This window comes from Nematocida ausubeli (genome assembly GCF_000738915.1).
Source record: "Nematocida ausubeli strain ERTm6 chromosome Unknown supercont2.1, whole genome shotgun sequence".
In the NCBI taxonomy this organism is placed as follows: domain Eukaryota; kingdom Fungi; phylum Microsporidia; genus Nematocida; species Nematocida ausubeli.
The window spans coordinates 150,535-170,997 of record NW_026515634.1 but is presented as its reverse complement, the minus strand read 5'-3'; the positions used below and the strand labels follow the sequence as shown (position 1 = coordinate 170,997).

Below are 20,463 nucleotides of genomic sequence, written 5' to 3'. Positions count from 1 at the left end.
TCGTCACTTCTCGCTGGAAAACTTCCTAATAATGCGGTATCTGTTCTGTGGGATATATGCCAAGGCTTTTCAGACTAGCTGTGCTTCTTCATATATGCAGACCTCCTGTGTAATGAAGAGGCTTTGGAGCAGAGAGGCTTCTTTTTTCTGTGCGGTGTATGCGGTGAGCTTTGATATCCACTGGGCTAGTGGTAGCGGGTGTGTAAGCAGGGATTGTGTGTTTTCTATGCGGGTGTTTTCAAGAATGCGCGAAGCCATCTTTGACGCGCGTGCAGGAAATGCATTGCCTAACTGAACATTCTTGTACATTGCAAGCTTTATGGATATTTTTCCATTTTCAACAGAAAGCACAAAGTCCTTTAGAGAGCACGCCGATATGTCATATCCTATTTTGTGGAGGCACATGCCTATTACAAGAACCTCTTTTACATAATGCGCAGAAAGTGTTTCTGGGATGTACCCTGTTTTCTCAACAATGAGCTGCAGTGCTTTGTCTAGAGCTCCCATTTCTTTGTATGCGGAAAGCACAATGAGCTTGTCAGAGTACTTAACTGCGAGATCAATTGGAATAGTGTGTTCTGTCTTGTCCAGCTCTCGGGATATTGTATACTCTGATATATCTGAGATAGACCGCAGTGCATAGTCTCGCGCATTGAGGGTCACATTTCCGTCTCCGAGGCTGGCTATGCGAGTGGCCAGGAAAGAGCTGCCGCCAAGCTGTTTCTTCACAATGTAGAGCATTTCCTGAATGACAAGCTTGCTGCCTACCATAGGGCTGCCAAATACAGTGCTGTTCTGAAGAATACCATGCTTGCTGTACAGCTCATTCTTGCTCTCGCAGATGTCAATGTCTATTGCCTTGGATAGATCTGCTTCACCTGGAGATCCGTCTTCTTCTGGAGCCATCAGGAACTCTTCTGAATTAATATCTGCCTTATCTGGGCCTTCTGTTATCTCTGTAAAGGCTTCTTTATATACCTCCTGTATGCTGCCAGTATATGCCAAACTCAGCTCGCCTATATTGAGAGACTTATTTGGACTCCCATCTGCGCTGCCGGGGGCTTCCTTTGAGAATTCTTTAATCATATGAGTCTCTTTTTTAGAGATCTCTAGGAGATCTTCTGCAGAATATGTGCTTGCTATATGGGCATTTTCCACCTGGTTTGTTTTTTGCCGCTTGGGTAAATAGTCAGATAACTCGCTCTTTTCAGCCAAGTTCTCTGGCTCTGATTCTTTCTCTAGCTCTGATTCTTTCTCTGTTGATGGATCTGCCTCGTTATGTGTAGACCTATTTCTTAGGCTTCCAAACATAAGAGAAACTTCATTTAGGCCTTTTTCTGTCTCCTCCTCTTCTATTCTTTTTTCTTTTCGAATATGCTGTATAATTCTGTACTCTGTGTAGGTCACCGATCTTCCTTCTTTTTGGAGTGTTTTTGCTAGATGTGCGTACTCTACAACGCACACCCACTCTTTTCCAAACAGCCGAATTCGCGCAGGCACCTCCAAGGGATGCTCCTTTGGTATTGTGTAGTTCACCTTCTCTTCTAGCGACTCAATTGGATACGCCTGCGCCTTGATGCCTTCAACCAGAATGGCATGTGCGCAGGACAGACACCCTTTTTCAAGAAAATGCGCGTGCAGCTGCAGATATACCCACGCATTGAGAAGCCCAATGTCCTTCATTCGCATAAGAAAAAGAATCTCTGCAGAGTGCTTTAGCTCAAAAAGCCTCTTCCACAGCGCAAGATACCATGTGTTGTTCCTGAAGTATGGGATGTTCAGATAGCACAGAATGGCATTGCCCAGCTGCTTGTCCTGCACTGTATCATTCTCCAGTATAATGCCCATTAAAAAAATTCATATGATAGCATATTTATTCTTTGCGTAAAGGATCCTCCAGGAAAGCCTCCTCTTTTGTAAGGAACCTGCCTGATGGGGCGCGCGGCCTTTTCATAGCATGTTTGTGCCTGCTCTCGTGCTGATATGCTGCGTTTGTTTTCTTCTCAAGCGTATCCAGATAGTCGCGCCTCTCCTTTCTTCTTTTGATGTACTGATACTGGTTGGCATTTACAAATACAGCATGCTCGCTTCCCTGCCCATAGTAGTCATACTCATTTCTGTGGGAGTGCCTTGCATCGCCTGCACCGCTGAAGGAGAGATAGCTTTCCTCGCGATTGTGTCTTGGAACATTTGCGCTAAAGTAGTTAATTGTCTTCTCCTTCACCCGGTGCACGTCTGGCTGCACGGAGGGCTGCTGCTGCGCATATGCTGAAAACTGCTCGTCCAGGAAGTATCTGTTTGCAGATGTGGTGGAGGGCATGCCTGGGAACTTGGCCTCGCTTGTCATTGAAAAATTAAAGTCAGGCTCAAATGCAGGCTCTGATTTGTAGATGTAGTCGTATTCTGAAAGATCCAAAAGATCAAATTTTTTACTATTTCTATCTTCAGCCTTCTTGCTAGCGTCCATATTGTTATGTGTGAAACTGAATTTATTTAAAACTGGTGAAACAACAAACAAACATCTCTGATTGGCTATCTCACCGGGAAGTTTGCCAGGTCATTCTCGCGCGCGCGCCAGACACAGACGGTCTCGTCTCCAGATCCTGTTGCAAAGTACTCCTCCTCGGAGCTCATGCCAAAGTGGATGACTCTATTGCGGTGCCCTTCAAAAACATGCGTCTGCTTGTTTTTTGCCATGTTCAAAATGCGCACGTCGTTCTGTGTGTATCCGTGCGTGGTAAGTATTTCGTTCTTTTTTGTCCAGCGAATGTTGCAAACCTGTGAGCCATAGTCAATTGAGTCAATAATGCACTCCTTTGCGCCGGAGAGATTCCAGACCTTGACTGTTCTGTCAGCTGTTCCCCCGCCTGTGGCAAGCGTATCCATCTTATCCGGACACCAGCCAAGTGCCTTCACCGCAGCCTTGTGTGCAGAGAGCGTGTGTATTGGCGTGCTTGTTCTGTTGTCTATTATAAATACCTTATTGTCATTACCGCCAGTTGCAAGATAGTCCTTGGATGGAGAATGAGCCAGGCCGCACACCTCCTGCGTGTGCAGGGATATGCTTTGTGTCTCCTCAAGTACCCGAAAGTCAACTGTTTTGATTGTTCTGTCCCTGCTTCCTGTGACTGCCTGCCTGCCATTCCACTCCATAGCGCCAATCCGAGACTTGTGTAAGTGCCGCTTTGCAAGGACCTTTCCATTCATATCGATGATGCCAATATCGCCTGTGCACGTGCCAACGCAGATAGTGCTGTTGTTTGGAGAGATTTTAACAGACGTTATATATGCATTGCTGAGCCTGGCAAGCAGGCATGTTTTGCCTGTTAGGAAGTTCTGAACAAAAATTCTTTCGTCTAGGGCAAAGGCTATGGTGCTTCCCTGCCAGTCCAGCAGGCTGCTGTAGAAGTCGTCAGCCAGCCCATTTACACGGGTTATACGGATTGGGGCCGTCTTTTTTTCCCATGCAGGGCATGTCTCTTCTTGAAAATAGAAATTCGGTTCCTGGCCGGAAAGTAGTTTCTCATACTCATGCGAAAATACCGTTGGGCTTATCGGATGTCTATGCTTTCGCATTAGATCCTCACTTGAGACATGCGGCTGTTCAGAAACAAACGCAAATCTCCGCATTGTTTGTAAATAAACAATTTCGGGTTATTGAAGTGCGAATTAAATCTCACAAAACCAATTATCTTATGTCATACGCAAACAAAACAAAAGAAAGATTAGATAAATTATAGAAACAGTGAACTCATCTGTTTCTTTGCATCTGGAGAGAGAAGTGGTTCATTAATGAAACGGTCTAGATCGGGTCTTTTTCTTCTATTAATGCAAGCAGCAGCCCAGAGCTGGCTGCGCATGAAGACGTTTTCTTCTACTGCGCACAAATATTTAACATAAACAAATTAAAGGCGGTGTTTTATTCAGTATATAGCAGATGAATAGGATTATATAAAATCGTGGTATTCCTCCTCCCGCGAAGTCTTCTCCTTTGGAAGCTTTTCTCGAGTAAGCCTTTCAAGCGCATTGGATGTGTCCATGCTTTCAATTTCGACGTTCTGCTGGTTAACCACAGTGCTTGCAATATAGCTCTTGAACCTCTGCAGGGACATAATGCTTTCCTCAATTGTGTTCTTAGAGATCAGGCGGAACACATTAACTGACTTCTTCTGCCCGATTCTGTGCGCACGGTCCATTGCCTGCAGGTCCATCATTGGGTTCCAATCGTGCTCAAAGAATATCACTGAGTCTGCGCCTGTTAGATTCAAGCCAAGTCCTCCTGCGTGCGTGGTGAGATACATAATGCTTATCTCTGGGTCTGCATTAAACTTCTTTGCAAGAGAAGACCGGTCGTCGCCCTTCACAGTGCCATCCAGGCGCAGCCACTTAACTTCTGGGAAAGCAGCGCCCACTTCTTTAATAAGCCTGTCAATTGTGACCTTGTACTGGCAGAATATAAGTATCTTGCTGGTGTTGGCCATGACCTTAAGAAGATCCAGAAGCGCAAGAACCTTTCCAGATGGCGCTGTGTTCTTCTCCTTTCCGGTAATGATCTGCGGCACCTCATCTCCGCTAAGCAGCGACAAGTGCGAGCATGTTTTGATCAGGCGGCAAAGAAGAGAGAAGTTTCCTGACTTGGCAGTGGTCTTTCCGTACTCGCCTCCTGATTCTCCCTCCACAGATATCTCGTCGTACACCTTTCTCTGCACCTCTTCAAGCTCCACGTAGATATCGGATATCACCTTTGGAGGAAGGTCGGACAAAACAGCCTCCTTCATTCTTCTGAGAATAAATGGAAGCACCGATTTGTGCAGATTCTCTAGCTTTATCTTTGCAATCTCTGCGTCATGCAGTGTGCCTTTTCCCTCCCGGGCCTTTTCAATTGGCTTGATGTACTCCTTTGAGAAGTCCTTCTCTCGCCCAAGGAATCCCGGCATAAGAATGTCAAAGAGCGCCCAGAGCTCACCAACTGTGTTCTGTATGGGCGTACCGCTTAGAAGCAGCTTGCTTTCTGCCTTTATCATCTTCACTCTCTGGTGCAGAAGAGTGTTCGAGTTTCTTATTATGTGGCCCTCATCCAGAACAAGATAGAACCAGCTGTGCTGCACAAACTTTGTGTAGTTCATTCTAAACTTGTCGAAGGATGCTACACAAACCCCGCTTCCAGTGAACTCGTCAATCCCAGCGCTAGAAAGTGTTGGAAAGTTTGACTCAATTTCCATGTGCCAGTGGCCTGTCAGCGCAGAAGGGCACAGGACAAGCACTCCCTTTTCAGCGCAGTTCTTTTCATGCAGCGCAAGGAATGCAAGCACCTGTATTGTCTTACCCAGCCCCATGTCATCGCACAGCATGCCAGACAGCCCGCTTTTTCGTAGGAATCCAATCCACTCCACGCCCTTCTGCTGGTACTCTCGCAGGCTTACATTCATGGTGGCCTTAGAGAGGTCATCCTGCTTCATCAGCGAGTCGACTCTTTTCTGCGCCTTGTGCATTTCATCTTCCAGCTCTGAGGAAAGACACTGGACAGGTGTGCGAATCCACATAGAGGGTGCGGCAATTGCAAAGGCCTTAGAGGCAAGCTCTCGAATCCCGTCAACTCTGAAGTGCGTGTTCATCGCGCCCACCAGCGGGAAAACAATAACTATAAGAAGAGACAGGTCCGAGCTACCAACTGTGCTGGCCACGAAGGACAAGAACTCTGTGTGGTCTGCGCTTGCGTCATCCACTATTTTCTCAAGCTTCTTCATGAGGATCAGTATAAACTTTTCGTTGTTCTCCCTGCTCTTGGTTATCAGATATTTAACAATCCGGTCCATATTGTTCTCCACGGCATACTCAAAAATAAACTGCATTTGCTCAATTGAGTCAAAGCACTCCACTGTGTTCTGCAGGAAGATACCGCACCTTCCTAAGTTATTCTTTAGCTCTAAAAACACTTTGCTCTCCAGAAACTCGTTGTTTACCTCCTTGAAGAGGGTAAGTATCTCCCACTCTGGCTCATTCTCCTCGACTTCCTCCATGAGCTTAATCTTTTTGCTGTCATTTACCTCTTTGATCACCATGTTCATAAGTCTGCTCTCCTCCTGCGCGCACACGCACTCGACTACTATGTTAAAGAACTCTGTAAAGTGGCTAAGATGTGTCTTAATTGCCTGCGCAAGAATGCGGAGCAGAGAGTTTGCTGTGGGAACATTGTAAATATATGCAAGAATGTCTGCATCCTCTGTTGAGGGCTCTCTAAATACATGCCGTGCAAGACTGTGCGCCACACGACTCAGATCGTTCTTTTCTCTGCCGGTCGAGTCCTCTAGGAGGCTGTCCACCAGTTTCTCTTTAACCACACTCTGCAGCCCGCTGCTGGCCAGCTTATTGCCTGCAAGGAGAACAGCTGCAATTGATTTGAAGAACGTGAAGTATGGAAGAGATTTCCCCTGCTCTGCAAAGAAGGTGATTATGTGCTCTGTCACAGGCGGCCCTGCTTCTACTAAAACCCTTAGCAGCGCTGCGCGCCCTGAGAGCACTGCCTCCTCGCCCATTGACTTGCACCCATCGTCTGTTGCGCATATATCACCCTCTCCAACGACTATGCTTATTTTAAGCGCTGCAAGCGACCCAGTTCCAACAACATGCGAAGCACACACTACAGTCAAAAAAGCATGCACAATTGCCTTTAGGTTTGGCATCTTTAGCTCTGCTATTTTTCTCGTGAAAAACTGCGCAGTTATCTCCCGAATCTCTGGCTCCTGCTCTGCAATTATGCTGAAGAGAAGAGATGCAACGAATCTGTCTGCATCCAGAACTGGCAGAATCTGAAGCATTGAAATAACAGCAGGCCGGACTGTGTCAATTGGATTTCTAATTAAGCCCAGCACAGAGGCCCACTTTTCCTTGGTTATTTCTTCCAGACTATACTTTAGCTGGTGCGATATCTTCTCCAGCAGCCCAAGTATTTTAGCTTTAGATATAGCAAGGTCCTCCTCTTCTTCCAAGGCCTCCCAGCACCTCTCTGCCACCTCGCCTACATCAAGAACCTCGTCGATCTTTTCCTGCACCTCCTCCTCTGTGAGAGAAGAATAGACTGCGCAGTATCTATCCATCAGGCCTGTGAGAATGCTTGCTGCGATCCTCTTTACATCCTCATCCAGATCATTTAGAAGGTTCAGGCATATTTTTCCTATCTCAATGACTATCTCCTTATGCTCCTCTGGATGAATAATGTCCTGCACATACTGCAGGCCCAAAAGCCCGCTGTATTTTATCTGCCAGTCCTCATATGTGCCCATTTTTGAGAGCAGCAGGAGAAGATCCTTTACTGTCTTCTTTGTTATGAACGGCAGCATCTCTTTCAGGCCTTTTCCGACAGTTTCTCGCACGGGGGACACAGCTATGTCCATTTCATAGTCATTGAACCTGTCTAGGATAAGAACTCTTAGCATTGGCTCTAGGTACGTCTTGGAGTTCAGAAATGCAGTTGGCACAACAGAAGCGTCTCTTCTCTGGATCCCCCGGAGCATTCCTGCCAGCAGCAGAGCTGCGCCGTGCCTTCGTTCCCATGTGTACGACTCCATGTTTGCGAGCAGATTCGTGTACAGGTCCTCTGTCTTCTCTATCTCCTTCTTCTCCTCTAGCTTCTGCGCCTTCTGCATCTGCCTTCTTCTTCTGAGCAGCCCGCCCTCTCCGTCTTTTGTTCCTGGTATGCTTATGTCACTCAGGCTCAGAACGACATTGTGGTCATCCAGATCAATAAAATCCTTTCCCGGCTTAACTGTTTCGTTCTTGGTGTAGTGCATTGCCAGAAACTTCGGCGCCTCCAGAACCTTGTCTATGTCTACGCCTAGCACGTACTCCTTGCTGGAAAAGGCGTCGGATATCGTCCCTACTGCAAAGAGCTCTTCCAGTATGCGAGAGCCTGCAAGCCTGTCCTCCCACATGCTGCTTTCAGAAAGAAATAAAATCTCCTCTAAAAGCGTATTTAATAAAGCTGGTATGCTGCAGTACATTGCAACAATTTCATTTGTTATGTGCCTTTTTACTCCCTTATTAGGAGCATCTCTAAGTGTTTTAAATAGCTTGGTTACGCTCGTCATCCAAATTAATAAATTCTGCCTTTACTGAAAATAAATGCTTTTCTTCTTTTAGTTGGAAACTCTGCTTGATTAAGATTTTTAGCTCTCTGCCATCTAAGTGATCAGAGCGCAATTATTATGCGGTCCAATTAAATATCTGGCGCCATCTCTGCATGCATTCTGTGTTTGTCAGCAAAAGAAAGCCCGATATACACATATGACACAAACCAAGAGCACACCAGGAAAATTGGCGGCCGACTAGAATACACAGATGTTTTAACATGCGCGCGCAAGATAGAGGAAGGAAAACACCAAATGAAAGTCTTTTTGTAATGCTATAGTATTTTAATTTGTGGCTCTCCTGCGCTTACTCTAGCATGGTTCTTTTTGAGCGCTGCATAAATGAATACTTTGTGAGTAAAATGCATCTGAGAATATATTGCTGTATGAAGCATGTGCTCCTAGAGGAATTTCTGATTAAAGCAGACCTTATACTCTGTAGTATGTGCCCTTATATTAAATATGGCTTACGGTAGTATTAATTGCATTCTTATGTGTAAATACGGCTAGAGAACTTAATAGCTGAGATAGAGAATGCAGCTGTCTATATAGTCTGCTTTCTAGCAGATATCCCTGAATAGTATCAGCGCATTTATTGTGAGAATGCACACATTGGTGCTATGCATATTAGAACTTTTAGCTAAACATGTATATGAATAATAAGAAATGCAATAAATAGTAAATGCAATAAATATAGCTACACCACCATCGATATAAGATAACAAATGTTTTATTCGAAATATGTTGTATGATTTCTGCATCTTGGTACATTTAGTCTATAAAACACAGTTTGACTAGGGCTTTCTCGCTCTACATGAAAAGAATAATTCCCTGAATCACAGCATATGCAAAAATAAGATTTCCTGTAAAGTCTAAAAACTTCGTGAATAAGTATTCATTCTTCTGCCAGGGATTCATTTCAATCTCCGATAGGTCTACTTTCTCTTTGCACGACGGGCAAGTATCTTTCTTTCCAAGTATCTTCCAGTTCTTAATGCAGTTGATATGGAAGGACTCTTTGCATGCAAGTGTCATCTTTTTGTCAACTATTTCCATCTGGCACAGCGGGCACACATTCCCTTGTGTTTTGGCTGCCTTGGATGGGAGTATTGTTCCAGATGCCCTGCTGCTTACAATATCCAGCCCTATTCGAATGATCAGCGTGAAGTACAGCACAAACATCAGGCAGCGCACTCCGCCCATATACATCGGCCTAATTTGTCTGAAGAACCCAAAGGCCACCATAAGGTATCCGATGATCGAGACAACCAGACTGCACTGAAATATAACTCTGTATATATTATACACATTTGTGGTAAGAAGCCTGGGCCTGCGCCCCATAAAAATGTCTTTAAACGCGACAAAGTGTGTAAAGACAATGGCAGCCCAGATGGAAATGAATAAATACGATTTGGAGAGAAGTCCTGCCACGAATGGAAAGAAAATAAGCGTGGCAACATTAACTACATTGAAGGACTTTGGGTGGTACTTTTTCCAGACTGACGCTATAATTTGCGTGCCAACAAAAACAATTGCAAGCGCAATTAAGCTGCTCAGCGCACTCGCACTTCCATTATCCACCGTAACAACAATAACCTCCTTGACAACAATTATGTTCCTATCCTGATCCATTCCATGCCCCTTTTTCGAAAAATTCTTCATCTGCTCAGGGAACCCGCGGGTGTCAAGGCTGGACTCTGCCTCCCCATATGCATTTTCGGCCTCTGCTTTATTTCCCATTGCTAATTTCTTATAAATATTTGTTTTTCTCTTATATATCCAAATTTTTACTGGTAAACAAAAAGTACTTTAGATTCCCAATAATGTTTTTGTGCCTTGGAGGAAGAGCAATGTATTGATCGCAGTTCACAAAAATGTTTGCAATCTGCGCTGTGCCAGGCCTTTTTTCAACTATTCCTGCTTCGGTTTCCAGCAGCAGCTTTTCCAAAACGTTGTAGAGAACGCCTATTTTTTGGTGCAGGTGCTGGTTTTTGCTCTTCTCCTGGTATAGGTGGGCCTCCAGGCTTTCTATGTACTGCAGCTTTTTCTCTCTGCTTTTCTTTGCAGCTATTCGGTTCTTCTCTTTTCTGTCTATTTCGGTCTCAATTGTTTTTATGGAGAGAATCGCCTGGGCAATTGCACACGCCTCCTTTGACTCCTCTTTTTCCTTTTCCAGCCTCTCATGTTCAGTGCTGCTTGGGATTTCTTCCTGCTCCACTGCACTAAGATGATCTCTGTCTTCATCCTGATGGATTCTCCGTGTTCTCCTGTATTGTTTCATGCGATTTAGAAACTGTAAACTATTATGAGCACACTTTCCCCATCGACTCTTCGATTTATGCGCTTTTTAGTCTAATCTTTGTATCTATTGAAAAACTAACAAAAGTGAAAGCCTACATGTCATAAATTTTAATCGAATTAATATATACATATTCGGAATTTATTTAATAGAAATCGGCGAAGAGCATAGAACCGACCATGTGAGCGCACATTCAGGAGCTAAAAGGAAGCATCTAAAGATTTTCAGGGTATATCATAGTCCACACCTCCGGAGAGAGAGATGTCTTTCCGGGGCCTGTGCTGTGCAGGGAAAGCTTCTCCTTTAGCTTGGCTGCCTCCACGTACAGATAATTCTCTTCGTTCTCTATTTTCCTTAGAAGATCTACTGCTGATCCGAAAGGAAAAAACTCTTCTAGAGTGTTTGGAATACACCTTCTTTGTGCTGCCAAGTTTGCTAGCCTTTCTTTAATTCCTTTCAGCTGGCTTAATATTTGTGTGTGCATAGGAAAGAAAGAGCAAGTAAATTTTTCATTACATAATGGATGACGAGTGGGAATTTCTAAGAAAGCCCGCAGACACACAGGATATAAAGAAAAAACCAAAGAAACTTGATGTGAATGTCATATTTGGAGGAACAGAGAAGATCTACTCGCTAATGGAGAACGAAACATTTGAAACAATATATGCAAGCTATGAGAATCGATTTAATATGTCTCTAGTGCTAGAGCACAATGGAATGCCTCTATCTAGATACGCCAAAGCAAGTGTGCTTCCTGCTCAGGAGGGCATGCCTGTCTTGAAGGTCGTTCTTCCAAAAGAGGCTGCAAAGCCAAAGGAGGTAATAAAGTACTATGTTCAGTACGGAAGGTATGAGAAGATAGAAATAGAGCGAAAAGAAGAGGAGACTGTAAAAGACCTTTTGATCAGTACAAAGGCCCTTCTTTCTTCTCTTCCAAACATAGAGACAGCGCACTTTGAATTTGATGGAGATGTACTTGAGGACTCACAACTTCTAGATAATGTACTCCAAGCAGACGATTTGATTGACTTAGTCAGAGACTAGTGCAGAGAATGAAAGTCTAGTTAGAAGATACTGCAGAGAATGAAAGATGTGTGTAATGCTGTTTATGGGGTTTTTTCTTAAATATTATTCTTAGGAATACAAAAATAACAGATGACTAGGTGTTTGTTGGATAGGGCTTGAAGAGTTCTGTATAGCATGAATATTTGGCTTGCTTCTTTAATATAAAGGCAGCTACGAATGGGGATACAGTATATATCTTTTAGAAGAAAGAAGAGTGTCTATTTGATTTATATTCCATATGGGTGTGTTCTGGTTATATTTTGAGCACTTACTTGAGATGCACTAAATGAACTCCAAAGGACACAGCGCCATTCAATAAATACACCTCTATATAACCCGAAAACAACGCGCAGTCTCTGAAGTAAATAATGTAAAAATGAAAGATGGGCCCTTTAGATAGAGCATTTTATTATTACAACATAGCCAGTGCGCTATAAGCTGCATCCTATCCAAATAAATACCTGCAAATTCTTCCTAGCAATCCATCGTCCTTCTTCAAAAAAAGAGCACTTTTCTCTATACTCCCTATGTCTATGTTCTTTCTGGCTCTTTGTGCTACCCCAATCATCTCCCCGTTTATTATTTGGCTGCTCATCTGGAGGGCCTGCATCATGCACTTTTCTTTCTCATATTTTATGTCCATCCAGTTTTTTCCGTAGCTTATTTCCTTTATTTCCCCTACGCTTTTGAATTGGCGCAGCACGCACTCTAAATTCGAGGGAGAGTATCCAAATACTGTAAGAGCTTTTTGCTGAACAGTAGAGACCCGTGGCCCGCCCAGAACTGGCTGGTCATCGTACACCGAGGCCTCAGGGATGTACACACTTTTTGGCCCGCTATTTCTCTCTCTTGGTACTCTTTTACTTTCCGATTCCTTCAGAAGTCTTTCGTTTGTGCTCCACATTTATTTTTTCATCTTCTCAAACTATAATTATACAATTCTTTGCAGGACATCTACACAAGCAGAGAGACACCAACGTGCAAAACAACTTCTTCATCAACCCGAATTGCATCAAAAACCACATAGTACTCATTCCCCACCCTTTTTTTCAGCTCTTCGTAGATCGATGCGCTAGTTTTCTCTGCTTTAAGGAAGTCCAGCACGCTTTCTTCAAAGCTGTCGTAAACTAAGTGGTTTTGGAAGACCTGGATGTCAATGAAGCAAGACTTGTCTTGAATTCTAAGCACAATATTCTCTTCTATTTTTGTGCAAAAGGTATTTTCGTATATCCCAGAGGATCTGTCTATGTCTTCTTCTTGAATCTCCTCTATTGTGGTTTCAGTTGCCATATACGATATGTCTACAGTAGAGTCTCCTATTGTGCAGTCTCCCTGTGACTGATACTTTACAGCAGCCAGCTTCCCTGCAACAACAAATCTTTTAAGCTCGTCCATGCAGAGACTGTTTATCTCCTCCATTGCTTCCGATAAAGAACGCAGCTCCCCAAAGTACATGCGGTCTTTTTTGATGTATGCTGAGTCAGGGGACTCTCTTGGGATTGGCTTATTTTTAATGCACAGAACGCCAATTCCATCGTTTGCTGCGGTCATGTGCTCGCAGTATGTGCTGAAGCAGACAGGTATGTATCCCATTGCGTTCTCTTCTGCCACTGATGTTGAGTCGCCTGTTATAACATGCTTGTCAAATAGCGGGGCATTTGACCTATCCAGGTAGAACTGTGTATAAAGCGATGAAATATAAAACTCAAAAGGCCCAATTGTTCCTTTTCTCAGATGGCGCACCTCAATTGAAGTGCCTGTTTTTATGTCTATGATGCTTTCTGTGTCATTTGCTAATAGCTTTATAATGATCCCAGAAACCTTTAGATAGACATACTCTCTGAACTTCATCCGGGCCTTTCCTTCTCTGTACCTAAACAGAGAGCTTACATACTCAACTGTGCCAATAACAGTGGTAAACTCTGGGTCGTATGGAACTTTAGGGAGCCCGTGCAGCATTTCCATTTCCATAATGTGGCCAGTGGGCTCAGTAAGATTCACGCTAATCTCTGGAATCGATGCGTATTTTGTATCTGAGTCTGTGTTTGTCCTGTCTGCAATTAGAAGAGCACCAGGCCGCCTTTTGATCTTGAACCCCCGGATGAAGATGGAGTCTCCCTCCTTTATGCAGAAGAACTTGCGCACTGCCAGCTTCCAAACATACACCTTAACAAGGCCTGCGGATGTAAGCAAAATAAAGGAGAAAAACAAAGGAAGGCTCCCTCCTGAGGAAAAGGTAAACAGCCTGCTCTTAAGAATCACCTGGCCACATATAGTGTTGTTTTGTGCATTTTTGTATCCAGCCTGATTAACTCTTGCTTTTGGCTCAAACAGGCTTTTCTTGTCTTCCTCTTCAGAGCGAATTACTAAATGCGACTTTTTCCCAGTCGCTGCCCCGCCAGCCCCTTGCTTAGAAAGAGCCCCTAGCTCCTCTAGGCTATTAGCTAATAGAATTTCTTGGTCATCTGCCTCGCTCAAATATTTCTCCAGAAATCGCTTCCACCTTCGGTCCCACTTCATATATCCTTCGTCTGAAAGAAGAGGCATGTAGTATCCCTTTGGGCTATATATTGGATTTGGCAGTGTTATATACACATCTTTTTTAATCGATGTGAGATCTCTTTCAGAACACTCTTCTGTCCGCTCCAGCTCTGTAATCATGTCCCCTTCAATTCCTAGGATCTTCACAATGCTTCCTATTTTCAGCCATCCCTTTAGCACGCGGCTGTACATTGAGGGATGGAGAAGGGCCCTAATTGGAATGCCAGAGGCGTAGAGATAAACATCAAGGAGATATAGTGGGGTATGCTGTCTGAGCGCACTCATCACGCATTCAGGAGTGCCTGCAGGGGAAGGGGTAGGTACTGTATACCTCATAATATCCATGAGCTCAAATTTCTCCTCAATTGCACTATGCATCAAAAAAAATAACCAATAGAGTAAAGGCTATACTAGAGAATGACACATATCTGATGGCTAGAAACTATAAATAGCAGAAAGAGAAGATATGTAAAGATGGGTGTAATTACAAGGCCTATAAAGATAGTCATTGGATGTGCTGTTGTGCTGCTGCTATTACTCTTAATAATAGGAAGTATTTTTATGGTCTCCAAAAAGAATTCAAAAGGCGGCTTTGGCATGAATAGTAGTGAGAATATTCACGGTCATGCTCATATTCATGGCCATACTGCTATTTCTGTGCAAGAGGAAACTTCTCCTGTTTTCATGAGTGACATCTCAGAAGAAAAAAAGGGAAATGGCACAATCACAGTGAAAACTCTGGGGGGCCATACGCATTGCGGACACAACGGGCATGAATGCGGTTAATATTGCTGAGAAAGTATTTTCACTAAGGTAATATAAATGGAGTAGGCCATCCGCATGGCATGTTTTTGTATTAGAAGAGTTCTGTCCGAATTGGTTTTACATCTTAAATTATATACAGGATGACTTATATGTGACTAGCATGCAATATTTTGTGTTTTATGTGATATTTCAATAAGATGTGATCTCATAAAATAGTAGCCTATAGATGCATTTTTGTTTTCTGAACTGCCTGTGCAAGTGGATAGCCTACGCATAACCCCGAATTTCGTAGATAAATAAATTTTATTTAAGCTTAGTATCACCCCAATAGTATGCATGATGGTTCTGTGAGGCATAGAAAGAATTTTAATATTTCAGTATGTATTTAGCTATGAGAAGACCTTAATTTTTAGTAAGAAAATGCAACTGCTGCAGACTCAAAATATATCCAATAATAATATGAAAGAAATAGAAACTCTTCTGATTAAGCCCAAAAATCTATGAATAGAACTCTCTCATATCAGCACGTGTATAAATGCGATGCAGTTTTATAAAATACATATACTGTAATAGTGCAGGATGCAGTGCACATCCAGCAGGTTTAGTGCTTGGCAGTGCGGGTATTCCCAATTCCAAAATAAAAGCATCAACATTTATCTAAACAAATAATGTACACAGAGGATACACGTCTACTTTCAATTAGAACAATTCTTATGTATGTGGCGTGCTTTGTTTTAGCAGCTATACCCTTCTGCATATATCCATTCCTTGGCTATGTGGAAAAAGCAGAAGAAACGCAAAAAGAAGTTACTGACGAGATGCCTATAGAGGCCAAATATTTTAAAAAAGAACCCACTGCACAAACCCGATGTAGAAAGTACAATTCAGAAAAGACTTTCCCAATAGAGAAATATGAAAGCACCGATATGCACAAGAAAGAAGAGGGAGAGGATGAATATTTGTCTCTAATGGTTGAGTATTTGCTTACCATAGATCACAACACAGACACATCAAGTGAAGAATTTTTCAATGACTACATACTAGAGCTAGTGATGCAGGAAAAAAGCAATAATGCAAGAACTAATCCCAGTCTCTCTGTATAGATAAAAATAATAACAATACCACATGGAATAGGCAGAGCAAAGGCACGTGAATACTACTGCTAAACTGTGTGTGTTTAGTAGTTGCAAAGTGCTGTGCATCAGGGCACATAGTTTCTTTCTTTAGAATGCCAGATTGCCGTGCAGCCTGGGCTTGCATAGGAGTGATTGCACCATGCAGGCGCGCTGAGTGCTTTGGCGGCTTTTTAAAGTGCGCCGGGCAATATATTTGTTTGCCGATTTGTATATAATTCCTTTTTTTTGCTTGTAAATAATGAAGATTAATGTAAAGACAAGCAAAGGAGAGGTCTACAGCGTGGAAGTGGAGGGACCAGAAAGCACGGTATTAGCGCTAAAAGAGAAGATATCCGAGCAAGCACAGGCTCCGGTTTCAAAGATCAGGCTCATTCATGTTGGAAAACTACTTAAGGACCAGGAGCCACTCAAAACATACAAGCTAGAGGATGACTCAATGGTGCACTTGGTTGTGCCAAGCTCGGAAAAGAAAGCAAGCTCTACCCCCAGCCCAGCGCAGGCAGAAGCGCCGGCAGGCGAAGAGGCACACGCCTCAGAAGCGCCTCGCAGCAGAGCATCAAGCAGCGCACCTAATATGACAATGCCAAACGGATGGCCCGGGCAGATGGATCCCCAGATTCTAAATTCGATGCCAAACATGGATGGCAACAGCAGCGAGATGCAGGCTATGATGCAGACCAAAATGAAAGAGCTTATGAAGAATCCAGAGCAGATAAAGGTGCTTATGGAGGCCTCTCTAAGCATGCAAAACATTCCAGAGGCAACAAAGAAAACCATGATGGACAGCATAAACAAATTTGCAGACCTTGCAAAGAGCAACCCAGAGCAGTTTGAATCTTTCATGAACCACATGATGGACAACCCGAATTTATCAAATATGTACATGAACCCTGGAATGGGAGGCATGCCTGGATTTGGGCAGGGGATGTCCCAGCAGCCGCAGGCTCAAGGAGCGCAGCAAGTACAAATTCCTGCAGGCATGATGCCCTCTTTCAACCGAGAAGAGGCCATGAAAAAGTACCAGTCTGAGCTTTCAGAGTTGGAACAGATAGGATATAGCAACGTTGAGCTCAACCTAGTTGCACTCGTATGCACGGAAGGTGATCTGACAAAGGCTGTAAATCTTATTATGGATTGGACTAGCGAGGATAATCATTAATTAAATGAATTAGCTAAGAAGCTATGTTATGGGCAGCAATGCTTTATTATTATTTTATATTTTTAGTCCATGCACATGCGGCAGCGCCTATCTAAGGTCAAACAGCTTTTGCGGAGCCAACCACATGCCTTTTACAACCACCCTCAGCTTCTTTCGCAGATACGGGAGCACGGGTGGGGATATGATCATGAGGAGATCACCCGAGTCAATACGGAGAGAAACTCCAGATACCAATACTGCCGAATTCTTCACAGAATGGGCTCCAAGAAAGAGCTATTCCAGAGGCAAAACACAAGCATGCCGCCGCACACCTCGGAAAAGGTTACATTTGAAAGCGAGGTCAAAAGTATAGAGGACATCCCAGCCCATTCGCAGGCACATGAAGTGGCTGTCGCAAAGTCAATATTAAAAAAGCCTCAGAACACTGCAGAAAATGAAGTGATCGACCAGCAAGACATCTATATTTCGCATTTACTATTCCACAGATCAATAGGCAAATTTAGATTGAATAAAAAAGAAATCTTCCAGAAAAAGACAGTGTATAAATAAAATTTCGTTTTAATTGGCACATGAAACGAAAGACTGGCGTGGAACCGCATAGAAAAGAGCACAAAAAAAATGCTGAAGAAAAAGACACACGTATTTTAGAGGAGGAAGTGCAGGCCCCAGTGCAGCCAGCTGAGCCTGCGTTGGAGAGCACCCCGGAAAGCATACGGGATTCAGCAGGCGATTCACGGTCTCTAATTGAGACAGCAAGGAGTACGCTAGCTCGTCTTTTAACCATCATGTGGCCAGAGGTTGGTGTCAATGCACTGAGGAGCCCAGGCGAGCAGCCATCTCGCATAAGTATCTTGAATAGGCCGAGCAGCAGCCAAGCAGAGGAGGCAGTGCAGGCCACTGAGAGAGAAGAGTGGGAAAGGCTTGAGAATACAAATATGTCGCGCTATATTCCGGTTGATGCATTTAGAGCTATTATGACGGCAGTGCAGAGTGTAAGAGGAAATCCGCATCTCTATGACTCCATGAACTCTGTTGAAGTAGACACATTTTTTGATGGGTCTGCAAGCAACAATCCACCCCCCGACCCAAACTCGCCGCACGCGCGCAGCATCGTGTTCACTATAACATACTATATTGAGGATCCTGTGTCTCACCGAAAGACCATTGGCAAGGAGGACTTGGACGAAAAGATCCCCGAAGTAAGCGCAGATGGAAGCGAGGGGGAGTGTCCAATCTGCTTGGTGGATATAGAGAAGGAGGAAATCATTCGAAAACTGCACTGTATGCACACGTTTCATAGCGAGTGTGTTTCTGAGTGGCTGACCAATTATTCGAATGAGTGCCCTATGTGTAGAAAAGAGGCAGTCGCGGTTGCTATAGAAGAAAGCCCAAAATAAATGTTAAATAAGTTTATATTTTGTATTAAACAGGAGTGCCTGTGGACTATTCAGCCTGCGTTCAAAGGGCGCCCACATATATCCAGATTACATGTGCGCTGTTCAAAATAAATGCGGCTTTCTGTCGATGATAAAAACCCAGTTCTAAAACCATGCAATGATACGTTCAGAGTACGAAAAGAAGCAAGAGGAGACAAAGAAGGGAAAAGAGAAGCAGAAGTCCTCAGAAAAAGGGAAAGCCCCAGATCAAAGCGAAATAGATGAGAAAGAGCTTTCCTCCAAAATATCAGAGGCAGAGGCCCTAGATCTATGCATGCTGGATACAGAGGAATTTGCACAGGAGCTAACCCAGACAGAAGTGAAAATCTTGATGGATATAACACCTGTTGAAATACTTAAGTTCAGCTATGACAACGAGGCAGAAATGTCGCCTACTTTTGTTGGATACATGAAATTCACAGATGCTCTATCCGCGTATGTTGCAACCAGCATTCTTGACTGCCAAGAAGCACAGTCTAAAGCCAGCTCTGGCAGAGAAAGAAGACAGTTTCACGCACAGAGCGAGATGGAGGCCGCACAAGCGCACTGGAAGGACGTAATGGAAAAGCTGCTTGATAGAAACAATCTAAACAGTCTGAATGCGATTTTTCGGGGGCTGATGAAAACAAGCCCTGCCAGAATACTAAAGGAGCAAATTCTGGACTTGTACAGCAAGGCCTCTGAGAACGTGTCTCAGAGTACAGAAAAGGACCTGCAGGTCCAGAACATGCTCTATATTAGAGATGTAAAGACACTGGAGAAGCATCTGATTGATGCGAGCTACAACCAAAATGATAAAGACACGCCTGCCAAGTTTAGACGCATCATTGAGTACTTAAACTATGTGCGGGCGCACTCTTCAGCTGAGATTGACGAAAAAATCAACCACGCTATAATAAGCACACTGAGAAACACGAAAGACATTCGCATCTCCGCTGGAAAGACTAACTCAGTGTTTTTCTCTGGGTGCTTTTTATTTTTGGAGCACTCTTCTTATATTTCATTAGAATGAATAAAGATTATTTTCTTTTAACACCACATATGGACGATTTTTCTCCTAGGCGAAGAGATGTAAAACAGGAGAATGCTTTTTCTTCTCTTAAGCGAATGAAGACAGACCTAAACCTTTCTGAAATTCTTGTTATTTTTACTACAACAGTGGCGCAGATGTCTATTCCTGGCTTGTACGATCCAGTCTCAATAACACTTCGGGCCCTTCTACTCAGCGAGCTGGTTCTGTGCGGGGGCATTGCTATAGACAAAGACGACATTATAGTCGCGCGGGACACATACATGCCTCTTGACAGTATACACGATGAGGTGCACGGCAATATTAGAAAAGCAGTTCACCCAAAGTCTGTCAGTACATGGTTGAAGCTGCTGAATGGAGAGTCATACTCAATAAAGAAAGACAAGTACCATGTGCGAAACACAAGAAAGCGAATAGGCAAGTGCCTTGTTGAAAAAAAGATACTAAAAAGAAGCAAAAGCAAGACACGTGAGTTTATTAACCTTGTAGCAAACAGAGGCCAAGTTGTTTCAAATGAAGAGGTGGCTTTTAAAGGAGTCAAGTCAAAGATAATACTTGATCTCACTGCGTATTTAACAGGAGAAAGCCAATACGAAGATCGCGACATTTTGAAACTAGACATTATTGTGTGCGCTCTGGTGTTCTGCTGCTTCATAGATGATTTGTACCTAACGCTCTCGCCGCGCGCATCAGGAATAGCTCAAAAAAAGGTTGGCGAGATTATAAGTAAGTACAAGTCTTTGTTTGTAGACACAGAAAGGAGCACAGAGTGGGGTATACATTCGATCATGCGTGCATACCTTAAAATGTCGGTCGGAATATAGTTTAAGCTATTCAGATACGCGTTTAAATGAAAGATGGGCTATGGTAGAAGATCTGCCTAATCTAAATAGTCCTAGAAAACAC

General features: G+C 43.5%; 17 protein-coding genes across 17 annotated transcripts; 8 read left to right on the top strand and 9 right to left on the bottom strand.

Annotated features, from left to right (window-relative positions):
• Positions 1 to 69: 69 nt before the first annotated feature.
• Positions 70 to 1,848, bottom strand: NESG_00118 (uncharacterized protein; the record flags this gene model as incomplete). The annotated part of the gene is made up of 1 exon (XM_053047776.1): positions 70 to 1,848. One exon carries the CDS (start codon positions 1,846 to 1,848, stop codon positions 70 to 72), a length of 1,779 nt encoding a protein of 592 aa, XP_052905601.1.
• Positions 1,849 to 1,873: 25 nt separating this feature from the next.
• On the bottom strand, positions 1,874 to 2,467 carry NESG_00117 (uncharacterized protein; the record flags this gene model as incomplete). Its single annotated transcript, XM_053047775.1, has 1 exon — positions 1,874 to 2,467. The coding sequence occupies one exon, from the start codon at positions 2,465 to 2,467 to the stop codon at positions 1,874 to 1,876; it is 594 nt and encodes a 197-aa protein (XP_052905600.1).
• Positions 2,468 to 2,532: 65 nt separating this feature from the next.
• NESG_00116 (uncharacterized protein) lies at positions 2,533 to 3,630 on the bottom strand (the record flags this gene model as incomplete). Its single annotated transcript, XM_053047774.1, has 1 exon — positions 2,533 to 3,630. The coding sequence occupies one exon, from the start codon at positions 3,628 to 3,630 to the stop codon at positions 2,533 to 2,535; it is 1,098 nt and encodes a 365-aa protein (XP_052905599.1).
• Positions 3,631 to 3,947: 317 nt separating this feature from the next.
• Positions 3,948 to 8,087, bottom strand: NESG_00115 (uncharacterized protein; the record flags this gene model as incomplete). Its single annotated transcript, XM_053047773.1, has 1 exon — positions 3,948 to 8,087. The coding sequence occupies one exon, from the start codon at positions 8,085 to 8,087 to the stop codon at positions 3,948 to 3,950; it is 4,140 nt and encodes a 1,379-aa protein (XP_052905598.1).
• Positions 8,088 to 8,936: 849 nt separating this feature from the next.
• On the bottom strand, positions 8,937 to 9,866 carry NESG_00114 (uncharacterized protein; the record flags this gene model as incomplete). Its single annotated transcript, XM_053047772.1, has 1 exon — positions 8,937 to 9,866. The coding sequence occupies one exon, from the start codon at positions 9,864 to 9,866 to the stop codon at positions 8,937 to 8,939; it is 930 nt and encodes a 309-aa protein (XP_052905597.1).
• Positions 9,867 to 9,897: 31 nt separating this feature from the next.
• Positions 9,898 to 10,407, bottom strand: NESG_00113 (uncharacterized protein; the record flags this gene model as incomplete). Its single annotated transcript, XM_053047771.1, has 1 exon — positions 9,898 to 10,407. The coding sequence occupies one exon, from the start codon at positions 10,405 to 10,407 to the stop codon at positions 9,898 to 9,900; it is 510 nt and encodes a 169-aa protein (XP_052905596.1).
• A 232-nt stretch (positions 10,408 to 10,639) lies between these two features.
• NESG_00112 (uncharacterized protein) lies at positions 10,640 to 10,909 on the bottom strand (the record flags this gene model as incomplete). Its single annotated transcript, XM_053047770.1, has 1 exon — positions 10,640 to 10,909. One exon carries the CDS (start codon positions 10,907 to 10,909, stop codon positions 10,640 to 10,642), a length of 270 nt encoding a protein of 89 aa, XP_052905595.1.
• Positions 10,910 to 10,944: 35 nt separating this feature from the next.
• Positions 10,945 to 11,469, top strand: NESG_00111 (uncharacterized protein; the record flags this gene model as incomplete). Its single annotated transcript, XM_053047769.1, has 1 exon — positions 10,945 to 11,469. One exon carries the CDS (start codon positions 10,945 to 10,947, stop codon positions 11,467 to 11,469), a length of 525 nt encoding a protein of 174 aa, XP_052905594.1.
• A 466-nt stretch (positions 11,470 to 11,935) lies between these two features.
• On the bottom strand, positions 11,936 to 12,394 carry NESG_00110 (uncharacterized protein; the record flags this gene model as incomplete). Its single annotated transcript, XM_053047768.1, has 1 exon — positions 11,936 to 12,394. The coding sequence occupies one exon, from the start codon at positions 12,392 to 12,394 to the stop codon at positions 11,936 to 11,938; it is 459 nt and encodes a 152-aa protein (XP_052905593.1).
• Positions 12,395 to 12,444: 50 nt separating this feature from the next.
• On the bottom strand, positions 12,445 to 14,409 carry NESG_00109 (uncharacterized protein; the record flags this gene model as incomplete). Its single annotated transcript, XM_053047767.1, has 1 exon — positions 12,445 to 14,409. The coding sequence occupies one exon, from the start codon at positions 14,407 to 14,409 to the stop codon at positions 12,445 to 12,447; it is 1,965 nt and encodes a 654-aa protein (XP_052905592.1).
• A 96-nt stretch (positions 14,410 to 14,505) lies between these two features.
• On the top strand, positions 14,506 to 14,817 carry NESG_00108 (uncharacterized protein; the record flags this gene model as incomplete). Its single annotated transcript, XM_053047766.1, has 1 exon — positions 14,506 to 14,817. One exon carries the CDS (start codon positions 14,506 to 14,508, stop codon positions 14,815 to 14,817), a length of 312 nt encoding a protein of 103 aa, XP_052905591.1.
• Positions 14,818 to 15,464: 647 nt separating this feature from the next.
• NESG_00107 (uncharacterized protein) lies at positions 15,465 to 15,899 on the top strand (the record flags this gene model as incomplete). Its single annotated transcript, XM_053047765.1, has 1 exon — positions 15,465 to 15,899. The coding sequence occupies one exon, from the start codon at positions 15,465 to 15,467 to the stop codon at positions 15,897 to 15,899; it is 435 nt and encodes a 144-aa protein (XP_052905590.1).
• Positions 15,900 to 16,170: 271 nt separating this feature from the next.
• On the top strand, positions 16,171 to 17,091 carry NESG_00106 (uncharacterized protein; the record flags this gene model as incomplete). The annotated part of the gene is made up of 1 exon (XM_053047764.1): positions 16,171 to 17,091. The coding sequence occupies one exon, from the start codon at positions 16,171 to 16,173 to the stop codon at positions 17,089 to 17,091; it is 921 nt and encodes a 306-aa protein (XP_052905589.1).
• Positions 17,092 to 17,160: 69 nt separating this feature from the next.
• On the top strand, positions 17,161 to 17,640 carry NESG_00105 (uncharacterized protein; the record flags this gene model as incomplete). The annotated part of the gene is made up of 1 exon (XM_053047763.1): positions 17,161 to 17,640. The coding sequence occupies one exon, from the start codon at positions 17,161 to 17,163 to the stop codon at positions 17,638 to 17,640; it is 480 nt and encodes a 159-aa protein (XP_052905588.1).
• A 20-nt stretch (positions 17,641 to 17,660) lies between these two features.
• Positions 17,661 to 18,488, top strand: NESG_00104 (uncharacterized protein; the record flags this gene model as incomplete). The annotated part of the gene is made up of 1 exon (XM_053047762.1): positions 17,661 to 18,488. One exon carries the CDS (start codon positions 17,661 to 17,663, stop codon positions 18,486 to 18,488), a length of 828 nt encoding a protein of 275 aa, XP_052905587.1.
• Positions 18,489 to 18,645: 157 nt separating this feature from the next.
• Positions 18,646 to 19,539, top strand: NESG_00103 (uncharacterized protein; the record flags this gene model as incomplete). Its single annotated transcript, XM_053047761.1, has 1 exon — positions 18,646 to 19,539. The coding sequence occupies one exon, from the start codon at positions 18,646 to 18,648 to the stop codon at positions 19,537 to 19,539; it is 894 nt and encodes a 297-aa protein (XP_052905586.1).
• A 29-nt stretch (positions 19,540 to 19,568) lies between these two features.
• On the top strand, positions 19,569 to 20,381 carry NESG_00102 (uncharacterized protein; the record flags this gene model as incomplete). Its single annotated transcript, XM_053047760.1, has 1 exon — positions 19,569 to 20,381. The coding sequence occupies one exon, from the start codon at positions 19,569 to 19,571 to the stop codon at positions 20,379 to 20,381; it is 813 nt and encodes a 270-aa protein (XP_052905585.1).
• Between the last annotated feature and the right edge of the window lie 82 nt (positions 20,382 to 20,463).